Here is a 25125-nt window from a genome sequence, read left to right as displayed (position 1 = left end):
CAGTGGCACCAGGTTTGTCTATAGGCAATATTGTAAGAAACTATGTGTATTTATATATCCGCCATCTTGAACCAATTCAGATAGTTTTGTCAATGCAATTTGTCAATTAATTTGCAGGTGCTGAAAGTATGTGCCAACCATTACATTCAGTCTGGAATGACACTAGCGCCAATGCCAAAAAAGGACACTGCTTGGATTTGGGATGCCCAAGATTTTGCAGATGGTGAGCCACACCCAGAAAAGTTCTGCATCCGTTTCAAAACGCCTGAAATAGCAGCACAGTTCAAAGAAGCTTTTGAGCAAGCAGTCAACAAGTCCAGACAGGCTGCAGTGTCTTCGTCACCAGCAGCCTCCGCTTCAGCAGCCAGCACAGCTACCAATTTTTCAATGTCACCGTCAGCTCTTAGCTCCCCTAGAACAACACCGGCACCTTCCAAGTTTGGACCTTCAACAGCTACGACAGGGATGCCTGCTGCATCATTTGGTTCTCCAGTAACTGTATCTGCATCTCCAGCTAGCACGCCTGCTACATTTCCAGTATCGACGCCAGGCTTCGGTGTCTCCAAGTCAATAGTGGCGCCTCCTGTGTTTGGATCTGCAACAGCTACAACAGTAGTACCTGCTGGGCCATTCAGTTCTCCATTTGTTGCCTCCACTCCAGCAACTACCACTGGTGTGACAATTTCCTCATCCACATCAAGCTTTGGTGGCCCCAAGACAACAGCGGCGGCACACGTGTTTGGGTCAGCTGTAGGTAGCACGGTGACATCAGCTATGTCATTTGCCAGTCCTATAGCTTCGTCTGTCGTGGCGTCGGGATCTCCACCCACAAGCCTCCCTCACCTGCCAGCAACTGGTTTCGGCAAGATGTTTCATCCAAAACCAGGGGCCTGGGCGTGTCACACATGCTATGTGAGCAATGATGCCAACAAACTCGCATGTGCAGCGTGCGACTCGCCAAAGCCGGGCACCGAGAAACCAAAGACTGCAGACGCGCCTGTAGCAACACAACAGCCAACAGAAAAACCTGATTTGGCTGCTTCTATCTCCTTTGGGAATTCTTTGGGGAAGCCTTTTAACCTACAAGCTTCACAGCCAGCTCCTGTGTTCTCATTCGGTGTCTCTATACCAGAGCAGAAGCCAAGCACTCCTGTCACTTCAGCTTTTGATGGAATGGCTTCATCGGGAAAGAATGTGTTTGGTGGATTTACATTTTGTGGCCCACCAAAAGTAAAAGAGCTTCCCAAGGAAGAAGCAAAGCCTGCTACTGCAGTAGCAACAACAAAGGAGTCGCCAAAGCCCAGCCCTTTTGCAGGCTTTTCATTCAAGAGCCCACCAGCCGCAGTGAAAAAAGATGAGCCCCCAGAGTCGGCTAATGCAACTCAGTCATTTTTAGCAGGTGCGCGTTCAGAAATTAGCAGGCTGAGCACAACACCAGCCAAGCAACCACAGGTGACATCTTCCCTGCCAGCTCAACCGCCAGTAATATCGTCTCTTCCACCTCAACCACAGGTGTCATCTCCTCTGGCAAAGCCATTACCTCCAACTCCGAGTGCAACTAGGCAGCGAGCAGACTCTCTGCGAAGCCCCGGTGAAATACCTGAGGATTTTGTCCCCAGCGCCGAGTTTGAACCAGTGGTCTCCCTACCGGAGCTTGTGGAGGTCAAAACAGGGGAAGAGGACGAAGAGGTCCTGTTCTGTGAGAGAGCCAAACTGTTCCGATTTGATGCCGAAACAAAGCAGTGGAAGGAACGTGGAATTGGCCAATTGAAGATCCTTCGGCACCCAGAGACACAAGTATGCCGTGTGTTGATGCGCAGGGACCAAGTGCTCAAGCTGTGTGCTAATCACAGGATTTTGCCAGAGATGAAATTGGGCCCGCTGTCAACAAATGATCGCGCATGGTCTTGGTTTGCCAATGATTATAGTGATGGAGAAATCTGCAATGAAAACCTTGCAGCACGCTTTAAGACGAGGGAGCAAGCTGATCTCTTCAAGCAAGTATTTGAGAACTGCAGGGACAAAGCCCACCCTGTTACACCTCTGAAAGAAGCTGCAGGGGAAGGGAAGAGTGATAGAACCGAGGAGCAGCAGGCCGATAAGCAACTGGAGCCAGCACCTACTGTGCCTCTCTCCCAGTTGAGTCAGTTCAAGCCAAAGGCTGGCGCTTGGAACTGTGACATCTGCTATGTGTCGAATCCAGCTGACAGGACATCGTGTGTGGCCTGCGAGACCCCAAAGCCTGGCTCAGAGGCTGTTGAGGTTAGTAAACGCTCTTGCATTACCTTCTCCATGCTGAAACCTAATGTCTAGGGCAATGTTGTAAACACTTTGGTGATGGCAGTTGCATTTACTAGTGAAGGATAAAGTATTTGGAAGCTTCTCTAGTTTGTGCCAGGAGTACCAGCCATTCCAGAAACATTATTGCTTCGCTCAAAAATCCTTTAAAGTGCAGCTTACTTTGCCTCTTCAACCCACTTTGTGGGTGTTAGCTGCTGCTGTGTTGCACAATTGGCTGACCCTGGACCTTGTGCAAACCAGCGCCGAATATAATGCTAACTGGGGCTGCCTGGGGCCGCTGGTGGTGCACGCAAGTGTAGATGTTACTTATAACACAAACATTCCACCATCTTCATTCCAATTTGATCATTCCTTTATTTTTATGTCATCTTGCTGTCGTCGTTTTCACTGTATTGTCATTAAGATGTCGTCATCGTCATTATTCTAATGTCAAATTGTTGTTTTCACACCGTGGTAATCATGTGGTCGGCATGCTGTTATCATTCCACCATATTCGATGGGGGTTAAATGTAAAAATGCTTGTGTACTTAGATTTATGTGCACGTTAAAGAACCCCAGGTGGTCAAAATTAATTCGGAGCCCCCCTCTACGGCATTCCTCATAATCCGATCATGATTTTCACGCGTTTCACGGACTGAATCGTCGTACAGTTTTGGGTTTTCCATCTTCATTCCAGTGTTGTCATGCCACCATTGTCATGCTTGGGATCCCCTATTCAAGCGCCACAGGTGTTAGCTGAGCCAGGCATTTTTTGGCGAAAATGTGTCCTGCTTGGTTGTGTGCTCTATATTTGCAAATGGTTGCTAAACAATAGGGTTCCTCACAAAGACAATGTCGCTTAGATTCCTACAGTGCATGGAATCTGCATAATTCTTTAGCCTCAGATCTGTGAAGCAACCCAAGTTGCTTCACAGTCTCGGTTTCTCTTCATCTTTGTTTGGATTTTCAGCCTGGAATTTAAAGGCGCAATTAGAGTGACCTAGAATTGGAGAGTGCCCGGAACGAGCTTCCAAAAGTGAAGCCAAACGACTGTAACGCCGCTTGGAGCGCTGCGATCGGTAGCACACACGCCGCCGTGGCTCAGAGGTTGAATGTCTGCTTTCCACGTAAAAGACCGGGGTTCGTATTTCAGCAAGAGACAATGTTTTTCTTTTTTTTTAATACTTCATGCATTCATTATTTATTCTTTATACTGCTGCTTAATACTTGCTTCCCTTGCTATTACTACTGTTGGCAGCAGTGTTATCCTTCCTTTAAACCATTGGCCACAGCGTTTTCTGTCATGTAGACTGTTGTCGCCAACAGTCAGCTGACCAAAATCGGTGTTGTGTCGGCCTAGTGTGAATGAGCCTTAAGCGCACGTTGGAGCATGTCAAGTGGGCGTCGGCGGGGCTTCGTATGCGTACAGTTCTCGGATGCCATGCTTTGATAGGAATAGTTTTGTTGATTCCCGTGAGGTGGCACTGCAAAAATGATCATTCACTGCAAAAAATTGTTATTTTGTTAATATTCCTTCATCTTCTGCTTGACTTTTTGTTGCATTGTATAGCAACGGAAGCAAGTGTTAAGCAGCAATGTTAAGAATAAAAAAATCAACGTATGAAGTATTAAAAAAAAGAGAAAACATTGTCTCCTGCTGAGATGCTAACCCCTGTCTTTTGCGTCGGAAGCAGACATTCTACCTCTGAGCCACGGCGGCGTGTGTACTACCGATTGCAGCGCGCCAAGCGGCATTACGGTCGTTTGGCTTCACTTTCAATGCATTGAAAGTGCAGCCATTCCGGACGCTCTCCATGTTCTAGTACTCTCTAGCGCAATGTAGTGGTTGAGCAAGGATGCATAGGCTACACGTCATCTTCCCACGGCGCAGGCATTTGTTGGGCAGAAATATTTTTGTTGTACTATATTTGAGTTTAACTCTTGTACTTTTTAATTATAGGTCAGGCGCTGATAACCATCTCCAGTGGTATAATCGTTAAGTTCTTTGTGGTCAGATTTGTTGCCTTCATTCGGTGACCATAGGCTTACGTTAAATATGTCACATTGGGTCTATGTGATGTAGTGTGCAGCAAGTATTGGGATTGTAGCACTGAGCAATGTGGTATACACTGCAGGCTGCGCCGTCGCCTTTGAAGGCATTGGAAAAGTTTGCTGCCCCAGTGTCTGGAGGTGGTGGGTTTCCTGTTGGCACTGCACCTGCGGGAGTTGCACCAGCCAAGTTCACCTTCGGATTTCCGGGTGCCAGTACCGTTCCGCAGCCAACAACTACCAACTTAACATCAGCACCGTCCACTTCCCAAGTGGCTTCAACGACACCTAAACCTTCAGGATTTGTGTTTGGCTCCCCACGCCCAGGCACTGTCGCACCACCATCTACTTTCACATTCGGGGCGGCAACTTTTAAGCCGGATACAGCTTCATCTACCAGTGCACCAGCGGCTACTTCTACGCCAACAACGGTAATTGAATTTAGGCACAAGTTTATACCATGATTATTTCATTGGTGAGTCTTCTATTAACACAGGCAACTTTCATTAGACTGTTGAGGGGCTGTCAGAATATAGTAATTTCTTTCTAGACTAAAGGCGCAAGTTATCTTGTAAAGCATTGGTGCCCTACAGGGCTTTTAAAAGGTGGTCAGATTTTTGAAAAGGCAGGTCGAGTGAAATACTTAATGTTGAATTGGAGGAGGTGGAGGTTACGCAAGAGAACTTCATTTGAGTTGGTTCTTATGTAGGATTAAGGCAGTTTGTACAAAAAGAATCTCTTGTGTTTTCAGTGCAGAGTTGTAATTTCGAACACAGATATAATTATCAGTATCAGTATTATTAATTAAGTAAATTAAAACTTTGGTTGGCCACTTTTTATTTTAATGCATTAACCAACAGCTATAACAAAACTAAAAGTACAAGATCCAGTGTATTATCCAATATAGTGAAGCAAATATTTTCTCTCATTTGAAAACATGTTCCTCAGAAGGCAAGCACTTCGGAAGGATATTCTTGGTCAGTAATTTTGAAGATGCAATCGCTTTTGTGTGACTTAGCACCGAACACAATGGCGTCTTCAACCAGCAGCGTTCCTAGCACTCCAAGATAGCATGCTTGTCCCCATAGAATTACTATGCTCTACTCTAGAGAAGAAGCTGAGTGAAAAAAGCGGCAGCTCCAAAGATGCTGCCACGTTGCTATTTCTCATTTTTGTAATACTAAAAACAATCAAAATATGATGTAAAAACGAGCATTTAGGCGTAGCACGTATGTATGGACCTTGTGTAAAGTTAAGTTCGTATATTTTTTAGAAAGATCTGATGGCTATTATAGAATTTTTTTATAAAATATGCAGTGTATGAAAGGATGCGTATGCAGGCGCCTGACCTAGACAGTGCCACCATACTGAGGGCGGCTCGGAATCATATTGATTGCGCATCTAGTCTGAATCATATCTCGTCGTCTGCACCTGCACAGAATAGCAATATGGCAGCTCCTTTGCGGTTACCAATTTCAATGCATGGGTGCTATGGGCAGCTTTTGCTCTAGATTTGGTTATATAAGCTCTATGCTTGGCACTTGCTTGGCATTCAATACCAGCTTCAATTTTTGTTTAAACGTCATGTCTAGATTGCCGGCTCTAGACCATGTTTAGGACCGTCAAGCCTGTATAAATGAACAAAGTGAGTTCTGTTTTTATCACTGCTGTTCAGAGTAAAAATCAGTACTTAGCTGATGCAAAAATCGGGGGAGGAGGAAGTTGTTGGCATCATAGCACTCCTGACTTCTAATTAAATGCAAATTTTCAAGGTTTGCTTAACTTTGTAGTAAAATTTTCGCTGCTTGTCACTGCTGATAGAAAAATGGTTGAATTCATTGGTTACCAAATATTATGCAGGATGTGTGGCCCTTCAGTCAATATATTTGTCTTGTATGCGTTCTAGACAAACTTTGGCTGTTGTGTTTGTTATATAATACTCTGCAGCACTAAGTACTTTAAAATTTAAACCGATAAGTTTTATTTACAATATTAACTAGCACTGTTCATTTCAGAACTGTAACTGCCGGTCACAAATTCATCTTTGTGTAAAGAAGCTTGAAGCGCTCAGACATATGGAGAGTGGCAACTTGCTTTTCATACTTCAACCAATTTTTTTGCACTGCACACTATGCTCTGCCATGATGCGTATTGTTTGCCAAGGTTCACCGGAATCTAGCGCACGTAAGTGTTAAAACAGCCACAGAAACATTCTACAAATAACTAAAGCTAGCAAAATCAAACCCTGAATTCAATACCTAGTGCCATCTATTTACAAAGTTTCTAAACATTTCCAGCATAAATTGTATGCTGCCACATCTACAAATGGCTTCATAAACCAACAATACCTCCTACCTGGTGAATCGCCAGCTTCAGCAATTTGGACCCCATTCTTTCACCCAACGGTGCGGTTGCTTTGGCAGCCAATGGGTTAATGAAGTACCAAAGTTGAGTTTTGTTTAACAGGTTATTTGGTGCAAATATGCCTTTGCCGAGCCATGACGTAAAAAAATTCTTCAGTTTTTGCAGCATCTGTGAGCATAACCGAAAACTGACACTACATGAGGCTAGATAAGTTGCATTCATCAGCTGGCACGTATAGCAGACTTTCTTGAGGTAAGCCTGCCAATTAATTGTCACAGACTCATCGTGAGCCGTTCAGTCTACTGGCAGCACCTCAGAATTGTGCTTGTTGTCGAGGTGCCGGCACTTTGCTACTGTGCATTCTCCCTTGGTGAGAGCTGCCCAGTACTGCTCAGCTTTCCATACTGCATGATTTTTGTATGCTCCTCTTCGACAAGAGGGGCTCACCATTGCCAAAGCCACACTGTAACAGCCACCCAGCTCACAGCACCTTGTTGCACTCTCAGAAAGTATCACACCTTGTTGTGTTGTTCTTATTGCCAGTATGGCCAATGGCACGATGTGCCTGCCCTGCTGAGGCCAGCCTAATAGACCACTTCTTTGATGGAGTCGTGGAGTAAATGAAATCCCCAAACATTTCACTACCTCGCATCACATGATGCATCACGCCACTACACGGATAAACATGCATTTCCTGCTGTTAAACAGATTTCGGTGCTCTATCTTGAGCCATCTTCAGTGGGCCTGTAGTAGCGTTTGTGCACCGAGACATACACCACACTGTCACAGGGACCTGGAAAGACTGGTCCTCTTCAATAATAGTGGCCGTATCTGTAACAGGTGTCACTGTAAAATAGGGGAGATCGTTATTTTTACAACTTGTACAACAACATTGCGCCCATCTGAGCGTTTATTGGACTATTAGTGATGACTGATGTACATACAAGAGGATGTACAGGGAAGTTTAAAAGTCATTCTTACTTAAGCGTTCTTATTTATTTGTTTGCTTTGTGCTTGCAGTTTAAATTTGGGAGCCCTCAGAAGTACGAGTTCAGCTTCAGTGGGGTGCGGCCACGTAGCCCAGGCAAAACGCCGAAGTCCCCTGGTACACCAGCAGATGCGGAGGAAGACGAATCGGGCACCATTGAATCTCCTGAGGCCGAGATCTTCTTCCCACCTTTGGTACCCTTGCCTCCCAAGGTAAGAGCTTCATGTAGTTTTCGGCACACTGCTTAATGAGGCAGTATTGCAGAGCACTTGCGCTCGTTCATTTCCTGATAATATATGCCTGGTATTAATTTTTATTTTGAGTAAAAGCTTCCCAAGCATACCATGTTTAATGTGATGTTTGCGAGTTTATATTTTCATAACTTGGGGCTGTAGCCTGATATTTTGCTGAATTAGGGCCCTAGGCTAAAGTTTGTGTTAATGTGCATAGTTTTGCAACAAAGAAAAGCGCACAAGTGATTGCCTGAATGATCTTTGAGTTTGTCAGGCACTTGTGGATCTCACTTTGGCATCCACACATCTAGAGAATAGATTCCAGTTTGCGTAAAGGCCTCGGTTATATTTTTCTTGGTCACATTCAGGTGGGTACATCCACTGTCTTACCTAATACAGTAGAACCCCGCTGATACGTTTTTCACGGGACCGTAAAAAAGAACCGTAGGAGCCGAGAAACAAAAAAATTCAGAAATGAGAGTAGTGGGGAACTGGGGCACAATTTTATATTAATTCTTACATTTGAAAAGAAGTCGCACTTTCGCTACTTTTCTTGCCAGGACCTGCCAAAAACGACATAACAGCCAGGAAAATGCAGCACCCGGGAACGTAACAGTGGGGTTCTACTGTAGTGGTTCTGAGAAACCCTTCTGGGTTTCTTTGGTAGCTTCATGCTTCAGTCGTGTCGATAAGAGTTTTTGCCTTTGGTGAACCTTCCTCCACCTTGTGGGCTTCCACATAACTGATTTTCTGTAACCTAATAGGGTTGCACAAAGTCAAAAAGAGAACATATGTTCTTTATCTGCCTGTATTTCATATTTTATCCGTTGAGCTTTACAAAGCTGCTCGAAAACGCATATCTACTGCTACAAAATATGCAATTCATGCTCCAGAGCTGCTCCAAAGCACCTTTGGCCACTTCCATCCCTGGTTCTACATTTGGGCAAAAATTGGATAGTCAGTGCTTTTGTCGCCCACCAGCAACATTTGCAGCAAAATGGGGCTATGCAAATGATTAACATAATACTGGGCTACGATTTCCTGTTCTGCTTACCACAAAAGCCATGTAATCAGCTGCATGTAATCTGCAGCTGCATATTAATTAAAGTTCAAAGAACAAAAGGTTAATGCGGTCAATTGTGGGGGAAAAATACATGATATTCGATAGAACTAAGACCTGAATTTGGGAAATGTTCGATACAACAAACCTTGATTCAAGAAATCCATAATATACCAATGTTCGACAGTGTTGAAGCTACAAGGTTCTGTCATAATTTGGCATGTATGCGCTTATGCCAGTATGCTTTGCTGTCGAAAAACCCTTCAGGCTGAGATATGGCTGTGCCTCTGAAAGCATGATAGTATTGCAACCTCACTTAGTGTAAAAAGGGCGAAGTAGTAGTTGTTGTGTTGACGACGCATATTGATTTCATGATTGTGCTAAAATGGCTTGATAATGGCACACAGGTGGAGGTACGCACTGGTGAGGAGGAAGAGGAAGTTCTGTACAGCCACCGGGCCAAGTTATATCGCTGGATGGATGGCGAATGGAAGGAGCGTGGTCTTGGTGACATCAAGCTACTCCATCATCCAACCACTCAACGCACTCGGCTGCTGATGCGCCGGGAGCCGGTCAGTTACCTTGTAGTAGTTCTCTCCTTAAAAAAGTTAGTGATGTTTCACTTCGTGAACGTGGGTCACGCACAAGCATACGGACACCGCGAACATGCACCATAAGCACCACAGTGTCGAAACACAAATGGAAAGGGCGCGAATACGACGAGTCTTTTCTCCACCTCTAGGCGCCTTCCTTCTCCAGCACTCGCTTTCCTCGCGGCTTCAAACATAATCTCGCTGATTTCACAGGCGGGCCATCTACACTTCTACGTTAAATACAGTAAGAGAAGTGCTGCTCCAATTGCGCCAAACTGTGCCGTAAAGGAAATCTTGCTACAGGCTGCCCCAAATTGTCGTTTATCGCAGGTATTGCACTAGGCCTGTGCCGACACGCACCTCCTCCAAATACCTGAATAATTGGGAATATTTTCACACACAAGAATACGCTGTGCATTAAGCAGGCATCCTTCTCGACTCACCTTCTCACATTTTCTCTCGCAAATACAGCGTGCTGCCGCGATCTTATCTCACTTGGACATTATGCGGAACTTCAGGGTGATGCTGACTCCGGCGGCGTAAATTTACTTAGTGTCCATATAATTGCTATCGCAGTAATCATTTTATCCAGTTATCGTGACACACAATTGTGAGGGCACAGCTGTTTGACGCTCCTTTTTTGCAGTCAATTAGCGGTATGTCTACAAGTGCGTAAAGGCATTTTATTATGACTGGCAGCCTGAACATGTAGAAAAAAAAATTGAGAACGAGACAAGGAAGTAGGCAAATGGATGGCCGCACAACACCCGCCATGGTGGCGTAGTGGCTTTCGTGTTGCACGGCTAAGGCCGAGGGAGTGGAATAAGTGCAAGAACGCCCATGTGCAATAAGTGCAAGAAAGCCCCAGAATTCAATTAAAATCCACGCAACACTGACATTATTATGTCTGTGCTTGCGAGAAGATATAAAAAAAATAGTGTCTTAGTTCTGTTCCACGTGGATTTGTCTCGCTTAATCGTGTTTCCAATCAGCTACGAACTCACTCACTCAGCTTGTAATTTCAATTGTAGGGATGTATAGTGTCAATGTAGTCTAACCACCCAGTGATTTAATGTTTCGTGAGCGCGGACCAGATAGGTGCATCAGCGCTTTACGTTCAGCAGCTTTGCAGACCATACGCTGTGTGACTAGCATGAGCTTTAAGTGCACGAGGTTATTCTTACGCAATAATATGCGCAATAATGCGCAATAATGCGCGAGGGTAGAGTGCTCGGTGCCATATTCAGGGGTGGGACTCCTGCGCCAATTGCGCCATTTTGATACAAACGCAAATTCCTGCGCCAAACTCGGAAAATTGACCGAAATTGTGCCACTCTGTGCCAGAACGGTTTCGGTGTGTGTGCTCCGGCATTGGCCGCTAACAGCAAGCGGATTCGTTCTCTGAAAAAGAGCACAGCCGTTCACATTCCGCACACTGTGCAACGGCGCCTGCCGTACAGCTTATTGTAATTTTCGCACTTATAACCCCGGATATCTAGGCGCTTCTGGCAAGTGGCCCGGGCACACGTGGCCACTCCCGGTTGTTGTCGGAACGGACAGGGCGGCTGTATTTAGAGTGTAATAGAATACGTTTGAGTGGGCCAAGCGGCGCGGCGCTTTCTACCTGAGGCGCAAAACAAAGCCCGAACGGCAAAGCATCGATTGCTATAGCAAATTTGTAGACAGCTGTGCGAAGTAAGAATGGTAGTTTTATCGACTGTGTAAACTTGTGAGCGTTTGCTTACCAACTAAATTAACAAGCATGGTGTCACGCATGCACAAGCAAACTGAACGCATATCGCTCGATGACCACGGAAACTCGCTGTCAAAGTGCTCGAGTGTGGAAGCGTGGCAGCAGCATCGAGGGAATTGACTTTCGAGTTGCCTCTCGCTTCAACACGTATTAAGTAAGAGGAGAGAGAAAACAAAGCGCACATGAAGCTATCAGCACTCGCACTCTGTCCCCTTACCCTCGCACGCTCTCACTCGCAGAAACAGTATGCGGCCTGCAGCGGCGTTGTTATCGCCCTTGCACTTTCTGTGGAACATCACAGCGACGCCGATGGCGACTGCAGAAATGCGCCTTCAGTGTCCATATACTTGCTATCGCAATAAAAACTGATTAGAATAGCTTTACGCTATACCAGCCCAGGGTTGATTGCGGCTCTCTGGGTCTGCAGGGCCATATGGTGACCCAAAAAAATATGTTACCGCGTCAATTGGACCGCATAATTTGAGAGCATTTTCAACTATTATTGTGAGCGCCAGCGCGGGAATGTATAGTGCGATCGTAGTGCCATCTTTGTTTTTGGCATTACAGGAACCCACGCTATATCTACAAAGCACGCTTCTACTACGTGCTTCGTGTTGGTTTATTCTGTGTTTCGTCGTGGTGTCAAAGTGCGCTGCCATATTCCATTATTCCACCTAAATTTAGAATGGCCTACTCCAAACTGCTTCAAAATGAAATTTTGTCTGCTCCAAACTGCTCCGAAACGCAATTTTACTTGCTCCGAAAATTGCTCCAAAATGACTTTGGACAGTCCCTGCATATTATTAAAGAATTGCGGGCTGTACGTATCAACTTGTTTAGCGGATGAAACGCTCTAACAGATAAAACGTTCAAAAATTTAGCAGATGAAATGGATAATGAAGCCAAGGACAGCTTGGTGAGGATGAACTCTTTATTCAGATGCTGAATTAACTGCGTTAGGGTTAAATCTGAATTTTTCTTCATTTTGCATATAATAATAAAATGGAACAGCAACTTGAAGAAAAGTACTTGGGTCTTAGTGTAGTACATATTGAATGCAATGTTTCCGAAAGCACTAACTTATACAGAGCTTCCTCTTTGCACCAGAGCTGTAAGTTAATGCTCCAAAGCATCGTTTTTTTGCTCCAAACAGCAAATTTTTCTGCTCCAACTGCAATATTTCCTGCACCGAAAGCTGCTCCAAAAGACCAAGTACCACTTCCATCACTGAAAATATAATTGGCGCTAAAAAGAACCTTGTGACTTCAAGGTTCCGCCTGAACACCTCAAGCAGGTCTTCTCAAGCAAACTGCAGTGGTGTGGGTCTCATTGCAGTCCCCAGGTTTTTTCAGCTCTTGGATTAACACTGAAGTGAAACACCTGACAAAGGAAAGTAGATAAATGTGAACACCAATACAGTTCTTTTAGCATGTCTGCATCAGCTAAACAAAACTCGCTGGAAGTAAATCTATCTCTATAGGAAGTCACCTTCATAATTTCTCCTCTCAGTAAAATTGTGCAACGTCACAAATGTTAAAGACCTTGTAAAGGTATTTATTAGTTTATTACATAATTTCCCAAAGCTTACTCTGCATGCTCTTTCCCTTGAAATTTGCTCTGGTCATTGCTAATGCTGGAATGTTTCTTCTGCCATTTATACATTTTTGTACAATTATGTGTGTGTGTGTTTCTTTTTTTTTTTTTTTTTTCTCTCTCTCTCTAATGCTATGGCTTCAGGAGCCCATTATAAGCGAAACAATCATTTGCTACGTTCCAACCTTCAGCTGCCCAATTTGCACAAACATGACACTTGTTCTTTCTTTGCGTACCTAACTACAACACCACCTGGCTTAGGGGAATGGCCAACAATACCAAAAGGTATTGCACAATACTTTTTTTTTTTTTTTTTTTGTTCTCCGCACACCTAGAAAGCAAAATTGTGCAATATGATGATGGGCTGGCTCTCTTAACTCTCCCTACCATGGGGAAAATAAGTGTTTGTTGTATGTTACGGCAGATGAATCGCGAAACGTTGGAGCGCTTTTAAAAATCACTGCCTCGTGGAAAAAAAAGCGAGCTGCTTAGAAAATTAAAATATAGTTCTCATCCTTCACGTCCTATAGCGCAGTATACCCATGACCAGCGCGAAAGGTCTTGAAAGCAGCAATTCAAGCCGTTGATAGAGTGCTAACGATGCCCAATGGGCACGGTACTGAAACAGTTGAAGCCATGCAATAATTAAAACTGAGCATGGTACCTGTCAAGACCAGAAGGCCTTAAGCTTAATTTCAACACGCAATGGCAAACGTGTAGAAACTTGCTCACCTTCAGAACCTGCTTTTCTTTTGTAGGGATAAGAGGAGTGCCAATGGCTTTATGCCTCGGCACACTGCGCACTGTGGTTGGCGAATTCCTGTGCATCCACCATGGCACGGTACAAGCTCGGGGAAACAATGGACGACAACCATGTGTACACTCGGAAAGCATTTATTACGCTTGCAACGAACAGAACGAGCAGGCCAGCCTGCTATAGAGAATAATACGCTGGGTAAAGAGGGGCTTCCAACTTACCAGCTGGGGTATGGGTGACTGCAGCAACTGCCTCAGCTGTCGCGTGGCTGATTAACCACATGTGGGAGAACGAGTGGAGGTGGAGCCTTCCGCACTGGCCGATTCCAGGAAACAAACGAAGCTCAAGCAATGTCGGAGGGATCAAGTGTGCTATGCCCAGCGGTGCTGACAGTTCTTGTGGTTCCCGTGCGCCACCCACTAGAGGAATGTTTCCCCTTTCTCTACAAACCTGCTGGTGCTTGCGCCAGACACTGTTTGCCGCCAAGGGACATGAGGATTCTCGCATCTTATACATCAGGCTAAATGTTATGGCAATGCTGCCAGTATTGGGGCTTTGTTTCTTGTTGGCTGTACGTTAGACTTTTTTTTTTTTTTTCACTTTTTATGTGCAGGTGCTGAAAGTGTGCCTGAATCACCTTCTGACGCCTGAGCATCAGTTCTGCAAGAAAGATGATCGCACTGTCACGTGGTCTGCAACGGATTTTTCGGATGATGTGGCGTGTCCGTACCAGTTTGCGCTGCGCCTCAAAAGCTCACAGGTAGCTGACGAGTTCTTGGCTGCCGTGGAGGAGGCAAAGAGCAAGTCCAGTGGCTCTGTGCCACCTTGTGTAAGCATTTGTTTCCTGTACTCGCACCCATTTGTTACTGCACTTGCATACAATATTTACTTCACTTCTTCACTTCACTTTATTACCTTAAAGGCCTCCAGGGTTGGGGGTATTACATAAGGGGTGGGCAACAAGTATAAAGTAAATAATACACAAGCAAAGGATGTTTAAATACATGTTTGCTCGCGGTTAAATATGGAAGTTATACAGTTCAAAAATGTGGATGGGCAGGTGATTGCGGCGATGTCGTGACTCGATTCCAACACTAGATTGTAACGTGCACCCAATTTTCACTACCAAAAAAATGAACAATGCAATGCCCTCCATTGTGACACGCAGTCTGATTTTCGTATTTCAGCAAATTATAAATGCTATGTCCTTTTTGTTCTTCACCAGCTTTTTTATGGTAACAGAGTAATGCCAATTTCTTTTCAAATGGAAAAATCTTATTTCATCCAATCTTCAATGGACCAGGCATCCCTCATCATTGCTCTTGGAGGCCTCTTTGTGACTATGAACAAGCAAAAGCATTTGATCTTCAAATCTGTCTACGGCACTTGAGATGCTGCATTTCATAAATACATTGCAGAGCATGCTCAAGGCTACCGCATCTGTGTGGATTACAATTATACACAAATTTTTTGTGCCAATGGCTAAGCTTGTCACTATTATACAATCAAGCCCACACATAACGGCTCCGCTTAAAATGAACGAATCCTGCACTACCATCAAAATATACATTAGTATTTTAGTTGCACAAAGTCATGTACGACGAATGTCTTTGAGCCCTGCCGGTAAGATACAGTGGACGGTTGGCGTAAACCATGCGCCGCGATGCGAGATAACGACGACCTCCGAGCCCTTCATACGCGCAGGCTGTTTTTCCGAGCCTATTCACACAAAAGCTACCCGTTCCGTGCCCCTCTCTAGTGTGCTACCCTCTCCCCACGGGCACGCCCTCTTCCTGCCAACAAGCGCTGCACACGAGTGTTGGCGTGTGGCTTCCAAAATCGCCCTCTCGCCCACGGTGTAAAAAATAAAAAAGGAAGCTGATCCGACGGCGGCGCGAGCCGCGGCCACTTAGTGTGACTCTACGCACGCCGCTGCAGCAAGGGGCAGCACCTGTTCTGGGGGCCACATTTTCGCTCGCTTTGCTGGCGCTTTTGTGGGCACGCGCGGCAGAAGTGCTTTATTTCGATGAATATATGTCGTTCGCCTGCTTAAAACGACTCTACTTGGTTGGAGGAACGTCCCTTTATATTTCTGCCGACATTCCGATTGACTCCGACGCGGCGAGCAGCGGTAAGCGCAGCGCGCCGTCTGCTCGAGCAGACGACGCGTCTCTCTCGTGTTCGAAATGACGGTATTTTGACTGTAAGTGGCATGAAACCTTCTACCTGCTCAGGATTTGGCGTCTATATAGCGAAAAATTGCATATCTTTGGGTATGGGTGTTTAAATGCTGACGGAGGTCGTAAATTATCCACTGTTGTGCTGCTTCTCCAAGGCCTCCAGAACACATGCTGCCCCTAGCGGCGGCGCTCACTTCCGGTCACACGAAGTGGCCGCTCTCTCGCCCCAGCGCGGGCGCACCGTCAGAACACCTATCTTCTTACACCGTGCTCCCGCCTGTCCTCGCAACTCCACAGCGATTATTGGCGGAGGACGTAGCCGAAAGTGCACTTGACAGTACCCATAATGACTGCCAGTGCATTTATTACATGCCTCATCAGCCTCTACTCTGTAAGAGCAGTACAACGACCAAGCTGCACATCGTTTTTGATTCGTCATCATACAGTGCAGGCAGGTGCTAAGTCTCTTAACGAAAATCTGGATGGAGGACCTAACCTACATCCTGACCTCCTCCGTGTGTTGCTTAATTTTTGACGTCGCAAAGTGGCATGCGTTGCTGATGTGGAAAAAGCATTTCTTCAGATTGGGATTCAGCACAAGCAGTGAATTGCACGGCGATTTTTGTGGTTCGTGGAAAAACCAGAAAATGTCGGGCCACTTCCTAAGCTCACAGTCTTTAGGATGGCATGAGTCTCATTTAGGACCACATTCAGTTTTTTTCTTCTAGCAACGACACTTCAACATCATTTTGCAGCGTTGAAGCAAAACTATCCAGAAACAGTGGCCATATTGAAGCAGTGCATCTACGTAGATGACATGGTTTGCAGTGCAGCTAACAACGAAGAGGCGACGAAAATCTGTCCCCTGGAGCGTATTGTCAGCCAAGGAGACATGGCCTCCGAGACAAGGGCGGATGGTGCGCTCTCTCTATTCATGGCATGCTCCTTTTAATCTTGGAGGCTATAAGTGAGGCACTGGAAGCCAAGCCTGGCCAAGTGAGCGGAAAATACGACATGGTGGCCTCCAAGATCGGTTAGTGTGGTCCCGAATGAGCGAGTTAGTCCGGAAAATCGAACTTTGGGGCCTCAATTCGTCCAAAAATTTGTAACGAAGATGCATTAGCTCTATGGGAATTCCGACAGTGCATTTATGAAGTACGGAATATCCATAAAGTCCAAATTTTTGGAGTACTAAAAATTCGTCAGCTACTGTAGTGATAACATGAGGGAGCTGTTTGCTCACCGCTGATACGAAACACAGCTCGAGGCGCATCTGAATGGTGCGGCGTTCAGGCGACGATTCGTCCGGGAAATTTTCGGTTATCACAATGTAGCTCGTCGACGGTTGGGGCTTGCACGCAGTCTGTGTGTCCGTGTCGCACGATGCATCAGAAACCGAAACATAGCTCAAGGCGCATCTGAATGGTGCGACGTTCGGGCGACGATTCGTCCAGGGAATTTTCGGTTATCACAATGTAGCTCGTCGACAGTTGGGGCTTGCACACAGTCTGTGTGTCCGTGTCGCATGATGCATCAGAAACTGCGTACACCATCTTTGCCGGTGACAGTGACCTTCGACCCGCATCACCTTCAAAAATGCGATCTTTGCTACTAATTCGCGCCGCCGTACGCCAAAGCACAAGAGCCTTCGTTGGCGCGTCTTCCATCGACTGTGTTATGAGTGCCGATGGCACAGGGCAATTCTCGCCTTCACTGCTGGAATCGCATGGTGCAAGATAGCGTGGCACATAATCCACATCTTCATTTGGGTGCTCCTCCGCTTCTCCTGCTAGTTGGAGTACTTTTCTCGCCATAGGGGGTTTGTGCTTACGAATTACGAAGGCATTCTTCGTCCAAAATGTGTTCTTAAACGAGCGACGATGCATCGCTAACCTGGGAGCTCTCAGAAATCTGAATTATGCATGTCAAGTGAAGACACCAGCATGGTTTGCGAAGCAGATAACTACGATTGCCATCTTGTGTGCTCCAGCTGTGGGCCCGCAAACAGAGATCGGATTCGTTCTCTGAAGAATAGTGCGGCCATTCACATTCTGCACACTGCACGACGGCGCCTCCCACACAGTTGCTCGTAATTTTCGCGCTTACAAAACTGACGAGATGACAGTAGACTTTCTGGCGCTTCTACCAAGTGGCAGCGTGCTCGCGGTCACTCCCGGCTGCTGTCAAGGCTGTTGGAATAGCCAGGGCGGCTGTACCTAGAGTGTACTAAAATATGGTTTAATGGGCCGAGCAGCGCGGCGCCTCCTAGCTGAGACGCAAAACCACGAAAAAGTAGGCTGAGGGCGCTAGATATTAGGGAGGCGCGCTGCAGTGGGTTCAGCAGGCAGGTGTCTGTGTCCCTAGAGGTGGTATAACGTAGTACTATTCCAATCTGTTTTTATGCCCATATGGGCGAGGCCTAAACCATTTTGACCTATCAGGAAGGGCTAATGGCGGATTTTGAATAAAAAGGCTCAGTTTCGCCCTAAAGGTGAGGAATCAATGGCGATAGCAAATTAGTAGACTGGTATGCAAAGTAAGGAAAGTTTTATCGGCTGTATAAACGTGTACACATTCGCTTACAAACTAAATTAACAAGCATGTTGACACGCGCGCACAGGTGAACATGAACATATCTCGCTCGATCACTGTGTGCTCGCTCTCAAAACGTTGGAGTGAAGAAGCATGGGAGCAGCAACGAGCGAATTTACCTTCGTGCTGCCTGTCGCCTTAGCGCGAACTAAGTGGCGAAGACGCAGCACACACGAAGCTATGAGCACTCTGCGCACTCTGTCCCCATCGCAGATCGCTTTCAAGTCAGGGCCCGTGCGGCCGTGCCATACGCAGCAGCAGGTAGAATAGAATGCCCTCCGAAGCCTCGCGCGCGACAGACGGCGGCGTGCTTCCTCTTTGCGTGCGTGCGCCAGATTTAGCTGCCATGGTCGGCTCACCCTCGCACATACAGCATCCGGCACGCAGCTACGATGTTATTGCGCTCCGACTTTATACGGAACATCACAATGACACGACGGCAGAAATGTGCCAGCAGTGTCCATATAATTGCTGTCGCAATAAAAACAGATTGGAATAGTTTTACGTAATACCAGAAAGTTAAGCATTAGGTGCTTTGGAATCCCCCTTGTCTATTACCGTATTTACTCAAATCTAACGCGCACTTTTTTCTAATAAAACAGGTCCCAAAATTACGTGCCCATTAGAATTGAGTACGACCCTAAATCTGCATTACCACATAGCCTTCGACATTTAAAAATGGCCACCACGTACGCACTTCGAGCCTTGCTGCTGTAGCTTCCTCCATGTGCTGCAGTACGTGTGCTTAGGCATTAGTCTACCGTCTGTCTTCCCGTTTTCTGCGTTTGCTCTATGAACATAAAGTGCCGAGTTCATCATGAATCATGATGCCGCATTTAAAAGGAAAGTGATCATGTGCGCGGAGACGGACGGAAATTGGGCCGCGTCACGGGTGTTCGGAGAATCCGAAGCTTGCGTGCGGGACGGGCGCAAACAGGAGGAGAGGATTTTCGCCTGCAATGCAGAAGGTTTTCTGTGGATTGAAGCATCACGTATTCTGCGACGATTCACTTCGTTGATAAGATTGCCTTGGCCCTATTGTGAAAGCGATCTGCGACGAGAAGAGTCCGCCGCGTTGTGTTTTCGCTGCTTATAGTTCGCTCGCCGCGCTTCGTCACTGCAGCGTTTTGACAGCGAGTTTCCGCGGCCAATGAGCGAGATGTGGGCATTGCACGCGTGACGCCGTAGTATGCGAATTTTTTCAAGTTCATACGGCCTATAAAATTGCAATCCTTCATATAGCTGACTACTAATTTGCTATCGCAATCGATGCTTCGCCTTTCGGGCGAAACTGCGACTGTTTTTATTAATTGTAACTTTAGTGCATCGGAAGTAAATCTGTTTTTCCAAATGAGAGAGTCGTATTTCTGTATGAAAGCATGAGGTGCGCGGTACTGTAAAGGAATGTTTTTTGGTCATGGAAAACGGTCGCGCGTTACAATCGAGGGCGCATTAGAATCGAGTAAATACGGTATGTAGAAATGGCTTTCAATAAACCACAGTATTTCATAACTCTTGCTTCACCGTACAGTCTGTTATTCAACCGCTTTTCCAGCAGTGTTGCACACGTTCCTCTAAAACAGGAACGAAAGCTCGTTCTTCGTTCCTTCTCAATTTTGAAACGAGTTCCCGTTACAAGTTCCTTTAATGGGGAAGGGACACGTTCCAGTTACACTTCGAACATTGGAACGTGTCGTTACATTGACGTTCCATTTTATTTTTTAACAGCAGTGCGAGGCATTGCTAGGCGACGCACGTGACTTCATCGCTCAGCGAGGTTACCACCCTCTCACAGGTTGCCCTCGCCGCAACGTGAGGTGCGGCCGACGTATTCGACGTTTGTCGGTGTGCCCTGGCTGCAGCCGGCATCTAGATACGACGTGCTGCATTTCGCGCCGGCCTCGTCACCCAGAATGGACCGCATCTGTGTCTCGTCGAGCAAGATAGGCTGGTGGATAGCTATGATAATGGAAGGCACAAAAACCGACCCCTCTTATAGTCCATGTGCGCCGCCTAGACACATGTGCATTTTATGCGAAATTAGGAGTTTCAAGATGATATGAAACTGCGAACACGCTGCACGTGCCGCCACCAGTATTCATCAGCCCATCTTCCTCGACCAGACACGTATGCGGTCCATTCTGGGTGATGAGGCCGGGGCACGCCGATTAACGCCGGATTATCGAATGCTACGCGGCGACCCCGTATATCGTACTCTGGGTCGGCTAAGTTTGGCCAAGAACCAGCCAGGCCTAACCAAGTTAAGCAAAGGAAAGCAATGTTAAAGCTAGGGAAGGGCCACCAGCTTGGGAATGGCCAGCAGCCCAGTCTTCGCACCACTTAGTGTGAAGCTGCCTCTAATTTTTATTAAATTGATATATAGTATCGGATAATCCTGGAGCAAAATAAAGAGCAATTTAAAACTCTCATGAACTACGTATATTGTACGAATTTGAACATCGCTGGCAGCAGATTTTTTGGAGATAAAAAGAATTGAAAGAAAATGCTCCTAGACAAAGTTCTAAAATTCTACTTTCTAAAACGCTCCAGACATGTCTAACTGCAACTTTGGTGCTCGTCTATTACAAGTGCAACACATATGGCACTTTTTATTTCGCTCTTCCATTGCACAGTCTGGATACTGTGCTTCAGATGTGCAAATAGAAAGTTACTCGCATGCACCAATATAATTAAATTTGTTGCACAAGAAACCGCATGGAAAGGGAAATACAAAGGCATTTAATGAATGCTGATTCAATATTGCTCTATGAGCGGGTAAAAATATCCAGAATACATATTCGTAACTTAGTACAGTCTCTTGTTTGAAATCAGCAATATAACGGAGAACTCGCGAAAAAAAATGCACCATAGTCACGTGACAGGCAAGTGGTAGTTTCCTGCGCCTCACGCGGTCGCCCATCTGCCTTGCATGCGTCTGTTCAGTGCCGTGGAATGTTTACAAAAGGAACGCCATTCCCTCTGCCATTCCTTCATAAACCTAACGCCCATCTGCCTTGCATGCGTCTGTTCAGTGCCGTGGAATGTTTACAAAAGGAACGCCATTCCCTCTGCCATTCCTTCATAAACCTAACGAGTTACTGTTACAGTTCCACTGACCCTTAACGGAACGGTGGCATTCCTCCGTTTCTCCCAAAAGGAACTAGTTCTAGGAACGCCGTTCTGTACAACACTGATTTCCAGGCACTTCACCTACACTGTCGAGTCATTAAAGAAAAATGTACTTATAAAGAATGTCTTGGGCTACTTTTCAAAATTTCAGACTCACTGGCGCAGAATACATGTTTTTTATTACTGCCACTACATAAAAATCTACAGGCACTATTAGCAAAATTTGCATGCACTAGACGGTTTCAGTATCAGGGTAATGTGCTTCAAAGTTCAGCTTAAGACGTTGTTTAAGACAGTTGCAGCACAGTGCTCGTGCTGGTTTATTCTTTGTTTTGTCGTGGTTTCGCGAAGTGCGCTGCCATATTCCGGGTATTCCATTATTCCACCAAAATTCAGATTGGGCTGCCCCAAACTGCTTCAAAATTAAACTTTATCTGCCCTAAATTGCTCCAAAATAAAATTTAGTCTGCTCCAAGCAGCTCCAAAATGCAATTTTACTTGCTACAAAAATTGCTTAAAATTGACTTTGGGCAGTCCCAGCCCTGTACTAAGAGCAGTTATCTCAGCTTCTACTGCCTATTTCTTAGTATTATCTCACCATGTGATAAAGGAAGGTCTGGGGATTACAAAAAACAATTAGATAAAAATATGAAAATTCTGACCAAATCGACCATTTCATTGTCATTATGTGTGACACTTATTGCATAGAATGCTGGTGACAATGCTATTGAACTCTTCTCCTTTTCTTGCAAAAAGCAGCTTGTTCTTATTTCAAATTGGCTGATGGGACCTGCCGCTTCTGCCTCACTGTTTAGTGCTGGTGAGAGAGAGGGTATACTGTACACATGTCGTGTTATATCCTCGGTGTAACGGAAATTGAGGAGCTGTGCGGTAGAATTGCTGTTGGTGTGCAGTTTCTGCTTGGTTAGCAGACGACACTACTGCACCTGCTTGCGTTTTTTTTTTTTTTTTTTTTTTTCTGAGGTCAATAAACTTGTTTTCAATTTCGAGGAAGCCACAATCCTCTCAGAGCTGTAGATGTGAGGACACCTCTTCTAGCTGCACTGTAAAGAGGTGTATTTCTTCAAGTGTAGTACACAGATGTCAGTCACGTTACATCCTCGCAGCTTGGCAGACTCTGCCATCTGCAGTAGCAGCACGACATTATAAGCCCATAAGTAACTTACGCCATGCTTTCTTCTGTTGACAGACAACCCAACCATTGACAAAGGCATCGACAACCCCAGTGGATGCCTCCACCTTCTCATTTCGGCTAGATGGTGACACAGGAGGGAGTCTTAGTTCTTCTATGACACCTCCTGGTGGTTTTTCACTAGGACCTCGTTTTGGCGCCTCTAAACAAACAGTGGTGCGCTCGCTGTTCGGCAACTCTTCGACAGCCAAGGACAGCGAAGAGGATGACGGTGAGTCAACCATAAGTCCCGTCTTTTATGGAGCGTGGCTCTGCATGAGCACAACCGCTGCCTGTGCACAATATTGAACACATGTATTGTGCATTTTCTTCTTCAAAAATTCGCCACCATTTCATGCATGAAATACGCTGTTACCTTCTTTCAGTGGTGATTGCTCATTGCCTGTTTGGTGCAGATGTACAAATTGTATTCGAGGCCAAGGCTAGTCCCGACAAGGTTGCACGTGCTAGGGAACTGAAGCTGCCTGACAACTTCTTCCTTTATGAGACAAAGACGCCGTGTCCTGGATGTCGAGGCTGTGATGACTGGGAGAGCAAAAAAAGTAAGTAATTCTCCTACTGTAATTAGCTGTTTGCTCATTAGAACAAAAAGTGCGATTATGAAATGTGAAGCACTGTTGAAGTAAATAAATTCAGCAAAGAGACGCATGCCGTGATATGCCACTGGTGCTGCAGCGTGAGTGCTTAGCGATAGATAGGCTACACAGACCTGTGCAGACACACCAGTGGCAAGCAGTGGCAAGCTTCATGTTTGGAGTTGGTATGTTTGTCACTCGGCAGATGTTTGTCAGCAGAGGGGGAAGGGAAACAAGGCAACAAAGTGACCAGGGAACAAAAATGTGCTTATGGAAATGCTGAAAGCTTCCAAATGAGTAATGATGATTGGCCTATGTCTGAGAACTCTCCATACACACATACTACTAAGGCCAAATAAGTTGCAATGATCAGCTTGGCATGTATTCATGTTTTCTTGAGGTGCATTTGCTACGGAATTAGTAACTTGTCACCGACTGCAAATCATCATCATCATCATCAGCCTACATTTATGTCCACTGCAGGACGAAGGCCTCTCCCTGTGATCTCCAATTACCCCTGTCTTGCGCTAGCTGATTCCAACTTGCACCTGCAAATTTCCTAACTTCATCACCCCACCTAGTTTTGTGCCGTCCTCGACTGCACTTCGCTTCTCTAGGGCAGGCCATGTAGATGCGTAGGATGGATAACCGGTGGACCATTAGAGTTACAGAATGACTGCAAATACCTGACCTATATTCACAAAACTTTTATGAAAGAGTTTCTTCATTAGGTGGGGCTGACAGCTGGCCACTCATGGCAGCAGTAGTCACCATGATGAGACAATATTCATTATGATTTCTAATTGTGAAACGCTCTGGTTGGTGTAAGAGAAGTATTGTGAATGCAAGCCCTAATGAGCTTGCTTTTCCAGCCCTTAGGCTGTTCCATTTTTAAGTTTTCCTTTTACCGAGGTTAGGGTGAGGATTATTTGATCAGCACACTGTGGCTCTCACTGTTTCACTTTCTCTTGCAGAAGCACTGGCAGCATCGTCAAGACCTGCCGGCCTTGCGAAATCTGCATCAACAAAGGATGCACCGCACCTGGCTGCAGCTGACAGCACCACAGGCAGCCTGGAAGATGAAGGCAGTGGTGGTGGGCTATTTAGTACAGCTCCACAACTGTCTTTTGCTGATCTGGCTAAACAACAGCCAGGCAAAGGTTTCGGATTCCAAGGTCCATCTCCCAAAAGTGGGCAGTCCCTTTTCTCTGGAGCAGGCACCAAGCTGTTCCAGTCACCCACGACAAGGCATGGCAAGTCAGAAACTGAGGATGATGGTGAGTTCATGTCAATGCAGTTGTTCAGACTTTCCCGAGGCAGCACACTTTAGAGATTTGTTTATTGACCCTTTTCGCGGAGCAGTTTGTTTTAGAGAAACGAGATGGCGCTCACGGCGGTGCGCCATACCTCTCCTCAGCGACCGCGCACGAATACGAAACCATTACCGCTTCTACCTTGCTTCTGTGCGATCAGCTGTCGGAAATGCAACTGAGTTTTCGCTAACACACTGTGCTCCAATCATGCTAGATTGAATAATGTGGATTGAAGAGGTGTGCAGTAGTTGACTGCAAAAATAGTGACTGGCATGTTAAGGAATAGAATGAATCTGTGTGGCCAAGTTCGCGAACCGCTGCTGCAACTGTACATACCGGCACTTCGTGATGTACGGCTTTCCTCAAGGATACAGACATTTGCTCATCCGCCAGCCTTGTATCGCTAACCTTCAAAGAAAGGGCTTCATCCCCAGAACGTCGGCAAGAGTGAGT

The 25125-nt window shown here is 45.9% G+C and overlaps 1 protein-coding gene across 2 annotated transcripts in view; it reads left to right on the top strand.

The window, feature by feature from the left end:
• The window catches only part of LOC119440619 (E3 SUMO-protein ligase RanBP2), a 125110-nt gene that overhangs the window by 87283 nt on the left and 12702 nt on the right, over window positions 1-25125 (top strand). Inside the window, exons 25-32 of one of the 2 annotated variants that reach the window (XM_037705514.2) lie at window positions 118-2262; window positions 4416-4760; window positions 7714-7893; window positions 9382-9546; window positions 14284-14499; window positions 22782-22995; window positions 23180-23326; window positions 24334-24636. In XM_037705514.2, coding sequence (XP_037561442.2) covers window positions 118-2262; window positions 4416-4760; window positions 7714-7893; window positions 9382-9546; window positions 14284-14499; window positions 22782-22995; window positions 23180-23326; window positions 24334-24636 — 3715 coding nt within the window. Of the gene's footprint in view, window positions 1-117; window positions 2263-4415; window positions 4761-7713; window positions 7894-9381; window positions 9547-14283; window positions 14500-22781; window positions 22996-23179; window positions 23331-24333; window positions 24637-25125 lie in introns of those variants that run through there. The other variant, XM_049662031.1, reaches the window with a different exon arrangement.

Source organism: Dermacentor silvarum, chromosome 2 (assembly GCF_013339745.2).
Source record: "Dermacentor silvarum isolate Dsil-2018 chromosome 2, BIME_Dsil_1.4, whole genome shotgun sequence".
Lineage (NCBI taxonomy): Eukaryota > Metazoa > Arthropoda > Arachnida > Ixodida > Ixodidae > Dermacentor > Dermacentor silvarum.
The sequence above is the reverse complement of the archived record's forward strand: the minus strand, read 5'-3'. Positions and strand labels throughout refer to the sequence as shown.